This window comes from Antechinus flavipes, chromosome 5 (genome assembly GCF_016432865.1).
Source record: "Antechinus flavipes isolate AdamAnt ecotype Samford, QLD, Australia chromosome 5, AdamAnt_v2, whole genome shotgun sequence".
NCBI lineage: Eukaryota > Metazoa > Chordata > Mammalia > Dasyuromorphia > Dasyuridae > Antechinus > Antechinus flavipes.
Window position 1 is genome coordinate 109,429,730 of NC_067402.1, and position 11,332 is coordinate 109,441,061.

An 11,332-nucleotide genomic window follows, 5' to 3' on the forward strand; every position below is an offset into this window, starting at 1 on the left:
AAGAGATATGAGGGAAGAATAGAACTTCTGAACACACTACTCAGAAAAGACATGGGAATCTGGAGTCCTTGATGTGATGGCAAATGTGATCAGAGAGAAAACTAGTTAGGAGTCATTAACCAGAATGATCAAATATAGGCACGTCTGTATTCAAATATAGACACGGAAGGCACTTCTGACCCCACCCTAGTCTGTCCCCTTCCCCACCACATACACTACTTTGCAGAAGTGGGAGGTCTATGAGTGTAGCACATTGCACATGTTGTAAGCTTTCTAAAGGCAGAAACTGTCTTTTGCTTCTCTTTTTGTATCCCCCAATACTTAGCACAGTACCTGTCACATAGTAGGCAAGTGTCTATTGAGTAATTAATATTGTCAGATTTTTGTGATATGTTGATTAGTTCTGCTAATTTTTTTCTTTTCTTTATCCTTGAAAAACATCATTTTTACATGGGATGGTTTCTGGGGAAAGAGGAAATTTTGCTGATGTAAAAAAAAGGCATCAAAAATTTATTAAAAGGGGATAGAATGGATGAAAATGAGATACATTAAAGAAGCCAAACATGGAAAAGATAGAATATTAAGATAAAATAAGTCAAATAATATCCTATAAGAAAGAAAGCTAGTGGCAAAATGAGTTTTATTTAGCTAAAATAAGTAAAAAGAATTGTTTTTGTTTTGTTTTGTTTTTTACACACTAATTTAAGATAGAGCATTGTATACATTGGTAAAGCATTGATTGAAAGGGGTATGAATCAGAATATAATAGCTTCTTTATTATGTCCATATTATGTCCAATGCTATGTATGCATAGCAGGATCAATACATGTTATGGGTTGATTCATTTTTTAAATGTTTTAAATAATAATTGTGATATATGCAAACCTTGGTATTATGCTGTCATCAAAGGACATGCCAGGAGATTGAATTGTAGGTAAATCTGCCTTTTAATGCTGCATTAAGTCTTCTCAAATGAGGTTTAAGATGGAATAATCTTAAAATGAACACCACTGTGTAACAGAATCATAAGCTGTGGCAATGTTCCAACTTGAACAAATACATTGTTCAGTTAACAAAGTATCCCAAGATTTATAGCTCTAAGAAAGGTTAGAGATCATATACCTCAATTTTATTTTACAGATTAGGAAACTAAAACCCAGGATATTAACTTAATTTGAAATAAAAATCAAAACTTGAAGTATTCTGATTATTTTTCATTATTCTCATATGATTAAATCAAATCCTGTTATTACTTTTAAATATGAGTGATATTCAAAAAAATTACTGAATAACAAAAGATAAATTTTCTTTAAAAACCTGTATCATTGCAGTATTCAAGGGCCTGGGGGAAAATTGGATCATCTTGACACACTTAGAAATAACCAACTCAACACAAAATGTGTATTTTAATTTGGTTTCAAAGATAAATTTTGGATATAGAATCAGTATTTTTGAGTTGTAATTATGTCATGCTACTCTTGGCCTATTATTGGTGGAGTAAGTGATCCCCATGTTGCCACACCAACAGCAGGTATAAATATGGGGAGCAAATTATATGCTCCTAACTGAAGTTTTCTATCCCTGAAGAAGGATGCTTCAGAGATATTGGGTTTGCATTAATAATTATGAGGAAAAGACTCAAGTAGGAGAGCAATAATAGTAAAGGATTTTGAGAGCTTGATTACCAATTGGGCATCCCCAGAAGTCTGGTATCTATATGAATAGCTATTAAATATCAATTTCTATCAAAATGAAATGATTTGGGACTTGGAGTGGTGTCTAGTCACACACAAATCAATGAATATCAGAGAAAACTTAAGAAACCAACAGGTATAATGTCCTAGATGTACACACACAGACAATCATTGGGATTCTATTATACTCACGGGCAAGGATAAGTTAAGGTAGACTTGCTCAGTACCAGGACCTGAGCGGCCCAATTTAGAGAGAGCTTCTGCCACTGGTTCTTCTCTGAGAACTCCATCAAACTCATTCTAAAAAGGAAAAATAATAATAAATAAGGAAGCCAGAAAGATAAATATATAATATGAAAGCACTTAGCTGATCATGTCTAGCACCATGTTATATATACATATATATGTGCTATATATATGTTATATATACAATATATAACATGTTGTTATATATACAATAGTATATATATTATACTATATATAGTTATATATACAATATAACTATATTATATATATATACATATATATATATACACAATGTTATATATACAATAGTAAGTACCAAAATTGTACCATTACACAAGAAAATTTTGTTATTTTTATTCTTGAAGACATGTAAATAGTATATGCTCATATATACTGATGAAATGACTATCTCAATTGTCACAAAATTTGCAGATATTGACTGTCTTCAAACATGAATATATAGTTATGTTGGACTAAGAACATGTGTCTGGTGTTTTTTTTTTTTTTTTTTTGAAGAAAGGCGTTTTGAATGTACATATTTCACTGGCTTCTTTCTCTAGAATCAAATGCTTTGTATCCTTTTTCAAAAATATTATTAGATCTGGACATGTTTCAAATAGAAGATAGTGTACACACCTGTCAGATTGGCTAGAATGACAGGGAAAGATAATGAGGAATGTTGGAGGGGATGTGGGAAAACAGGGACACTGATACATTGCTGGTGGAATTGTGAACACATCCAGCCATTCTGGAGAGCAATTTGGAACTATGCTCAAAAAGTTATCAAATTGTGCATACCCTTTGATCCAGCAGTGTTTCTACTGGACTTATATCCCAAAGAGATACTAAAGAAGGGAAAGGGACCTGTATGGGCCAAAATGTTTGTGGCAGCCCTGTTTGTAGTGGCTAGAAGCTGGAAAATGAATGGATGCCCATCAATTGGAGAATGGTTGGGTAAATTGTGATATATGAATGTTATGGAATATTATTGTTCTGTAAGGAATGACCAGCAGGATAAATACAGAGAGGACTGGTGAGACTTACATGAACTGATGCTAAGTGAAATGAGCAGAACCAGGAGATCATTATATACCTCAACAACGATACTGTTTGAGGATGTATTCTGATGGAAGTGGATCTCTTCGATGAAGAGAGCTAATTCAGTTTCAATTGATCAAGGATGGGCAGAAGCAGCTACACCCAAAGAAAGAACACTGGGAAATGAATATAAACTGCTTGCATTTTTGTTTTTCTTCCCAGGTTATTTACACCTTCTGAATCCAATTCTCCCTCTGCAACAAGAGAACTGTTCGGTTCTGCACACATATATTGTATCTAGGATATACTGTAACCTATAAAGGATTGCTTGCCATCTGGGGGAGGGGGTGGAGGGAGGGAGGGAAAAAATCGGAACAGAAGTGGATGCAAGGGATAATGCTGTAAAAAATTACCCTGGCATGGGTTCTATCAATAAAAAGTTATTAAAAAAATAGAAGATAGTGTAGTAATTCCTAGGTGTCATGGATGAGCATTTTCCAGCTATTACCTAAAACCTGGTCCTGGAGATGACAATTAAGGCTGTCCTGTAGCATTGCAGTATTTACTAAGATTTCAAAATCTTACTTTGTGTGTCAACCCAACATAAGTGTGTCTGTCTCCTGCAATTCACCAAGACCAAAACCATTACCCATCTCTAGGTTATTGACCTGAATACAGAAAAATCTAGTATCTTTTCCACTTAACCTAGTAATCTGCTAACAAAATTATCTGCTCCAGTACTAGAATCATATTTAGACATATGCTATTGCAGGATTTATCTTTTCCATAAAGTCTCCCAATAGTCTTATATTAGGACTTAAAATTCTCATACTTTAATTTTCCCTCACCCATATAATTTAATCTATGGCATCTACAATTTATATTTATATGATTTTTAGTCAATTAGTGAATGAGGAAGCAAAAATTGAGAAAGAGAGATGGTGTTAATTTATTAACACAATACAATACCAAATTCAATTCAATTTAGCAAAACTTTATTAAGTTTCTACTGAATGGAACATGCCTATCTGTGGTAGGCACAGAAAACTAAGTGCCAGGATTAGTATAAAGGTACTTAATTTTAAAACTACTAAAATCTTCTAATAGTTTCTAGACCCCCAGGAATGCAACTATTACATAATCATCATCACTTTCACTATTCTATTAGTTTCAATCATGAGATTAAAGTTTGGGGTGGGGGGAATTGACCAAAAACCCCAAAGGGCTTTTTCTTTAAAATTTTTATTCAGAAATGTAAATGTATTGCTTCTTTAGCTTTGAAATAGTCAAAATAAAATTTAAAATTATGAAATATTTATAATTTAATCAGCTCTATATCAGCATCAGAATAGCAAAGGAATCTCTATATACAAATCAAATGACTCAAAAATGAATATGAAGTGAAAGTCAAACTTTCTACTGTTTGTTAATAGCATGCAGAAGGCAGATTAACAATGGTTCTAATGAACCCCATAGAGGAAAAGCAGATGTTAATTAGAAGAATAATAAAGTAAACTACTGATTCATTTGTGAATTCCTCTGGGGTGGACTCTGATGGAAACCACACAAACATCTCAAAGTTGCAAAACAATGTGGCAGTTTTGGAGATATCTATCACATTTAAGAACAATAGAGAATATGAGAATGCATACAATAGAGAATAGAGAATAGAGAAACAATAGAGAAATCACTAAGAAAAAGAAAGACTAGAAAAAAGTTACTAATCTAACAATACAGACTTCAAATACACAGGGATAGATAAAAAAGGAGGAGGACGGAAAAAATCGGGTGGTTATCCCTGAATGGACACAAAAGGGAAGCGTACAAATGGATTGAAAAAACAGTAAAGGAGAGACTGAAGTTTAGGTTATGGGAGTAAAATGAAGTGATGGTAAAAGGGGATAACGAAAGCAGGGATGTTAAATGTGAGAATGGAAAAGTAAATAGAAAAGCAAAATGCCAGAAAAAAAAATAATGCAGCAGAAGGCAACAAAAAGTTTCATTAAAGTAGGGGCAGAATTAAGGGAGTAAGATTTCTTGGGGATCTGAGATAGAGAAGAAATAATACATCTGTTAAAGATAAGGGGAAAAACTGAAGAGAAGGGAATGAAGTAATGGGGGAGGGGGCTAATGGGGCTCTTCCAAAGTAGGTGAATGACCATTGGTTGGGATTGTTGTAGGGAAACACCAGTACAGAAATGACACTCTACCAGTCTGCCAAAGTTTTGTGATAGACAGCTAAGGATAAGAGGACGATCTTAAAAGGATTAACAGGAAGACAAAGAGAGAAGCATGGGGAATGGGTGATGATTAAAAAGGAGAGTTGAAATAATGTGAAAAGTAGCACCTATCTTGTAACGTGATTCCCTTAAAACCCCCTTGAACCTGTAGAACACATCCTCGGAATTCCCAAGATGCGTGAAAATACCTTTGCTGAAGGTTAAAATGTAAAAGCGAACCTTAAGTCTTATCAGTCATTTATACTCCAGTGTAAATGGCCCTATTCCTCACTTTCCCCGAGAGTCCCCCAAACCACTAAGAGCTTAGGGGGCATTCAAAGGGGGAGGGTAAGGCTGGAGAAACAAGACAAAGAATATTCCAGTTTTGCTTCTGGCTGGCCTAAGTGAAAACACGAAGGCAGGAGGGAGTAGTGGTCATTCACAGGGAGAATGGAGAGACTAGAGTACCTCGGTATGGACCCGGAAGGTGCTACTGAAGTGACCTTCCAAGTCAGAAGAGGAAGCCCAAAGCTCAGGATGCTAGGGGACTGCCCCGGGGGAAGGGAAGCAGGGATTGTGGGAACAGTGGAGCTCCTGGCTTTAGAGGGGTGAGGGATGTATTTGACCTTGGGCGGCGGGGGGACGCGGGTGCAGAAGAGGGGACCTATTTGTCCTGGAAGGGCCACGGAAGTAGTGGGACAGCAGGAGGGAAGCGCAGCTGACCCCGGGGGGAGCTATGTAGGCCCATCTGGCCGTAGAGAGGGTACGTGAAAGGAAGGAACCAGAAGAGAGCATTTAACCGTGAAGAGGACGTCTGGGGATGACACTGGGGAGAGGTGCACCCAACCACGGAGAGGACACCTGCCTGTGGGAAGGAGGAAACCAGAGGAAACATTTAGCTACGGACAGGGCACGTGGGGACCTAGAGCCGGAGGGACGCCCACTGACCAGAGAGGGAAGAATTAGAGGGTCATGTAGCCATAGAGTGCTGGGGGGGAGGGAGGGAGAGAGTAGAATACCGCATGTGACCATAGAGCGTGGAGGGAGGGAGCAGAGAGGCGCACGTGTCCAGCGAGAACACACGGGGACGGGGCAAGGGGGAAGGGAATCAGGGGGGCACAAATAGCCCCGGGGAGGGCACGTGGGAACCAGAGGGCGCAAGGGGCACAGGGGAGCGAGACCGGAGCCACAGGGGCGCCTTGTACCCGGACACTGCACAGGAAGGGGGGGACAGCGAAGAGGCACATCTGGGTGGCTCCTGCTTCGGGGTCGCGGCCCCGGGAGAGCTGCTGGGGAAGAACGCTCACCTCCACCACGGGCATCTCCTCTTCAGACTGGGATGATTCCTCCTCAGCCTCCACGTTGTCCTCGTCTTCCTCGGCTTCGTCTTCGTCGAAGCCTAAACGAAACGAAGGATCATTGCGGAAGAGTTGCTGGAGGAAGAAGGAGACGCTGGAGTAGCCGCTTGGCAGCTTTTGCCCCAAAGGGAAACTGGTAGTCGTCGAAGAGTGATTTACTCTCAGCTCCTGGGACGACATGATTCAGGCTGGTGAGAAAGACTCCCCAAGGGAGTCCCAGGGATGGAGAAACGTGTCACCGGGATACGGTCCCGGAGGCGGCCATCTTGTTTAGTCCCGGTTGCCTTGGAGACCGCGGGGTTAGCGACGGAAGCCGCAAGAGGATTGTGGGGGTTGTAGTTTGATTCTCCTTCATCGACTTCTATCCTCCTTTCTCTCTTTCCATCACTCTTTGCTTCTTTCTCTGTTTCATTAAATCCTGTATCGGTGCTTGTGTCTTTGTTTCTTGGTTTCTACATATTTCTCTTGTTTTCTTTCACTGTTTTCTAATTATTCTCTCTCTCTCTCTCTCTCTCTCTCTCTTCTCTCTCTCTCTCTTTCCTTCTCTCTCTCTGTGTCTCTCTCTCTCTCCTTTCTTTCTCTTGTTCTTTCCCACTCTAGATGGATAGATAGAAATCCAATATGTATATAGTGATTAATGTCGCCTGTCTCATTAGAATATGGGCTCCTTAAGGACAGCAACAATGTTGGTTTTTTTCTTTTATAATAGGGGTCTGGCTGATGACCCCTGCTCTCCTGAGTCTGAGAAGGCCTCCGTATGAAATTCCCCATCTAGAAAAGGTAGGAAATTTATTTCAGGGAGAAGTGTGATGATGTTTAATAGACGTGTCTTGTGGATACCAGCGATCGCACGTACCCCTTCTGTAACTGGTTCCAGTCTGTTAAGCACATGGCTGTAGTTTGTGGAACGGGAACTGAGGGTATCTTGGAAAGATATTTCTTCCTCTCTCCTGGTTGGACTTCTGCTCTTGATTTGTGTCATTGGAATTGTCAGCAAAAATGGCGAGAGGCAATGCTGCAAAAGTAGAGGTACAGAGCCCTCTCCCTTTGAGGGTGGCCTGTGACCTCCCAACTGCAGGCCTCCCTTCGTTGCCATGCTGTCTGTTCTGTTGCTTTAGGTGGAGTTGGATCTGGAGGGTGCTTGGAAAACAGTCTTTTGAGGAGATTTTTGAGGAGAGTACATCAAGTTACAAGTTATACATTTAGGAAGAAGATAAAAAAGGCCTTGCTTTCCTCTGCTCCCGTTCTCAGTCCCAGTCGCTCCCCCCACTCAGCCCCAGTGGATCTGGCCTAGTCCGGCCTGGCCAGGCCAGAGCCCTCAGACAGCTGACTGACCAAAAGTGACCATTTTAGCAGTTGTAGCTTTGATATGTTCAGATTGCTCAGTTGTGAGAGAGAGCTTGATGTCTCGGGCAGTAGAGGAATCAACTAGGGACCCTGAACCCCAAAGCCAGGAAGTAGTAGTAACATGGAGTTAGGGACTTGCCAAGAGCTTTTGCACAGATTTTGGGAACTGGAGGCAGAGAATTCTGTGGTGGCCCAGGCCAATAAAAATCAGCAAGAGACCTATGAGCATTGCCTGGAGGAGAGGGATAAATCCAGACAGTCAATAAAACAGACATATGCAAATAGTATCCTAACTAGTATCTGGAGAAATGCAAATAAACAACTCTGAAGTTCCACCTTGTACCCATCAGACTGGCAAAGTTGACAAGAAAAAAAATGACAGATACCAAAGAGGTGGCAGAAAACAATTTGTAACCATACCCGATAAGTTACTAAATTGTTCCTATCCTTTAATCTAGCAGTATCAATATTAAGTTTATACCCCAAAGAAAGAAGAAAAAATCTTGTATTATAGCAGTTCTTTTTATGGTGGCAAAAAATTAGACATAATTTGGATGTATATCAACTGGGGGTGGTTGCTAAGTTATGGAATATGAATGTTAAGGAATGCTATTACAGTATAAAAAATGATGAAGGTGAAACAGTTTCAGAGAAACCAAGGAAGACTTGTATGAAGACATGAAGACAAGACAACTTACTTAATACCAATATCTTAATAACTTTGAAAGACTTTAAGATTTTGATCAACACAGTGAACAGTCACAATTCCAAAGGACTCATGATGACTCAGGACTCACCTTTTGACAGAGAGGTGATGGATTCAGAGTGAAGACTGAGACTGTTTTTGGACATGGACAATGGCAGAATTTATTTTGTTTGACTATGTTTTTGCAACAGGCACTTTGTTTTTCCTTCTTTTTCAGTTGGTAGGGAAAGGCTGGGCAAGATAAGGAAAAGAAGGTGAATTTTGAAAAAAATTAAAATTTAATAAGATAAAAAGAAAGAAACAAGATAAAAGAATTTCCAGGTTCTAGGAACAACAAGATATAGACTAAATACTTTCTTCCTTTTTTAAAATAATATTTTCCCAATTACATGTAAAGATAATTTTCAGCATTTAAAAAAACATTTTGAATTCTAAATTTTCTCCTTCACCTCCCCATCCCTAAGACAGTAAGCACTTTGCTATATTATATATGTGCACTCATGTAAAACATTTCCATATTAGTCATGTATAAGAAAAAATAAATACTTCCTCCAGACCCAGAAAAAAAAAGAACATAAATACACACAAATCAGAAAAAAAATTTTTTTTGTCTCACAAATTTTGATAGGAAGACATTGGATTTCAAGGGAATCCTGCAAAAATCAAGAATGGAAAACTGCAAATCATTCTCCATGAATTTACGCTACTGTTTCCATAAATTTCATGTGCTGTTTCAAATATAAATGCTTTATCCTATATCTATTTCTCTATTAAATTGTGGAGAAGACTTATCCAGCAGCAATTCTGTATTTGTATATGAGCTCAAAGAGACCAATGCTAATGTAAAAATTATGCTAAAACTGAGACTATCCTCACCAAAAACCTAGATGGAATCATGACTATGTAAAAATTAAATTGTTAAAATGTTCAATGGAATTGGGATTCTAATCTCAGGTGTAAGTAATGGGTAGAGCAAAATTTGGGGGACTTTGAGTTAATAATGTCATCAAAGAAGAAATGTCCCAAGCCTCAGGGATACAGGATACCTCTAGACTCTGAAAAGGTGATAGGCTGTGGGCTAGTAAAACCTAGAAAGATACCTATTATATGTGTATCCTCAGTACTTAGCTCAGTGCTTGATCACACACACAGTAAGCATTTAATAAATACCTCAGGTGAGAAGAGCCTCTAGTTTCTCCCCACCTCAATCCGTTTTCCATTCAACCACCAAAGTGATTTTTCCTAAAGTACATCTTCACCTTGTTTCTAGTGACTCTCTATCACCTCCTAGGAACAAACACAAAATCCTTTGTTTACCATTCACTCTTTAACCTTTCCATTCCAATGGACTTTTCCATTCAATGGCATTGGTCCCCTGGATATTCCATTGATATATCTCTTGGCTCTGGGCATTTTCTCTGACTATCTTCTATGCCTGGAATGCCCTTTCTCCTCACCTTTGCTTACTAGTTTTCCTGGTTTCCTTAAAATCCCAATAACAATCTCATCTTCTGCAGGAAGTCTATCTTTCCCCAATCCCTCTGAATTCTAGCTCCTTCTTTTTTAAGTTTTGTCGATATTTGCTGTTGTTCAGTCACGCCCAACTCTTCGTGACCTAATTGATCATAATGTCCATAAGGTTTTCATAGCAAAGATACTGGAGTGGTTTGCCACTGACTTCTCCAGTAAATTAAGGCAAAAAGAGATTAAATGATTTGACCAGAGTTGCACAGCTAGGAAGCATCTGAGGCTGGATTTAAACTCAGGTCTTCCTCACTCCATACCCAGCACTTCATCCACTGAGCCATCTAGTTATCTCACTTTTAAATATTATTTCCTTTTTTATCCTGTGTATATTGTGTTTGTATACATTTATTAGCTTGTTGTCTCATTCTCTTCATTTAGATTGTGAGCTCATTGAGGGTAGGGACTATTTTTTGCCTCTTTTTGTATAACATGCTTAGCACACTACCTGGCACACAGTAGATACTTAATAAACATTATGGACTGCAAGATACGTGTGAACTATTTTACAATTGATTTTCATTTTGTCCTGATTTAATAAGCCAGACTTTTAAGGGAAAAAAAATACTAGTGACTAAAAAGTCTCTATTTTATAGCATATTCTAAATAACTGCATTGACTATGTGATTTGAATTAGTCATTTTTTTAAAATATGCATCAAATTTGTTCTCTTTCCAATTTTATGGTATAGTCTTGTTGGATTGTAAACCGCATCCTAAGTGTAATTTGATGCTAGTTGGGTTTTACACAGTCCATACCCCATAGCCTTGAGTCCCTCAAAGGAAAATCTTTACATAAAACTGAATAAAAATATAATGACCATTATATATTACAATGATGACGATAATATCTCCCTAGAGGGATCCTCTCCTCTTGGTGGAAGCTAGTTCCTGTCCCCATTGCTTTATAGCTTCTTGTCTCCAGCCTTCTGAAAAAGCAAAGTTATCATGAAAGAATGATAGTGATTTCAACGACTGCCAAGAGAGGGGGAGAAATCCTTGTGGACATCATCCATTAACTATTATCTTTCTCTGGGCTTGAGGGAAATGTTATAACTGCAATAAAGCTTTCAGAATTACCTTCCTTCATTATCCTGCTAGTCATAAATGTAAAGGCTTTAATGAAACTGTCTCTCTGCTAGACACCTTCCCTCTTACAATAGGCACAAAGTACTCTCAGACACACACACACATTCCAACC

At 38.5% G+C, this 11,332-nt stretch overlaps 1 protein-coding gene across 1 annotated transcript in view; it reads right to left on the reverse strand.

Annotated features, from left to right (window-relative positions):
- The window catches only part of LRGUK (leucine rich repeats and guanylate kinase domain containing), a 123,761-nt gene extending 116,746 nt beyond the window's left edge, over positions 1-7,015 (reverse strand). The window contains exons 1-2 of the mRNA XM_052001555.1: positions 6,505-7,015; positions 1,887-1,994 (exon numbers count right to left, since the gene is read on the reverse strand). Of these exons, the coding sequence (XP_051857515.1) occupies positions 1,887-1,994; positions 6,505-6,735 (339 nt within the window). The 5' untranslated portion in view covers positions 6,736-7,015. The remainder of the gene's footprint in view (positions 1-1,886; positions 1,995-6,504) is intronic.
- Between the last annotated feature and the right edge of the window lie 4,317 nt (positions 7,016-11,332).